Here is a 633-nt window from a genome sequence, read left to right as displayed (position 1 = left end):
TGGCGGAAGAAGCAGTCGGACGTGATGCGTTTCCTTCTGCGCGTCCGTTGTTGGCAGTATCGCCAGCTGTCAGCTCTCCACCGGGCACCCCGTCCCACCAGGCCAGACAAGGCGCGCAGGGCTGGGTACAAGGCTAAACAAGGTTATGTCATTTATCGCATCCGCGTTCGTCGAGGAGGGCGCAAACGGCCGGTCCCCAAGGGAGCCACCTATGGTAAACCTGTCCACCATGGTGTTAACCAGATAAAGTTTGCCCGCAGCCTTCAGTCTGTTGCTGAGGAGCGTGCTGGTCGCCACTGTGGAGGTCTGAGAGTGCTGAGCTCATACTGGGTGGGTGAAGATTCTACCTACAAGTTCTTTGAAGTTGTCCTCATTGACACCTTCCATAAGGCCATCAGACGGAACCCAGAGATTCAATGGATCACCAAACCAGTCCACAAGCACAGGGAGATGCGTGGGTTGACCTCGGCTGGCAAGAAGAGCCGTGGCTTGGGCAAGGGACACAAGTTCCACCTTACCACTGGAGGTTCGCGCCGTGCTGCCTGGAGAAGACGCAACACCCTTCAGCTCCACCGTTACCGCTAAAGCCCATTCTGCCCAAAAATATCTTTCGAATAAAATGTGTTTTGAGAG

General features: G+C 55.3%; 1 protein-coding gene across 1 annotated transcript; it reads left to right on the top strand.

The window, feature by feature from the left end:
- Window positions 1–3: 3 nt before the first annotated feature.
- LOC117799209 (60S ribosomal protein L15) lies at window positions 4–585 on the top strand (the record flags this gene model as incomplete). Its single annotated transcript, XM_034651668.1, has 1 exon — window positions 4–585. A coding segment is annotated over one exon (582 nt), but the record flags the coding sequence as incomplete, so codon positions are not given.
- Between the last annotated feature and the right edge of the window lie 48 nt (window positions 586–633).

This window comes from Ailuropoda melanoleuca, unplaced genomic scaffold, assembly GCF_002007445.2.
Source record: "Ailuropoda melanoleuca isolate Jingjing unplaced genomic scaffold, ASM200744v2 unplaced-scaffold45189, whole genome shotgun sequence".
NCBI classification, from domain to species: Eukaryota; Metazoa; Chordata; class Mammalia; order Carnivora; family Ursidae; genus Ailuropoda; species Ailuropoda melanoleuca.
Note: the sequence above shows the minus strand (reverse complement) of the source record. Positions and strands in the feature narration are given on the sequence as shown.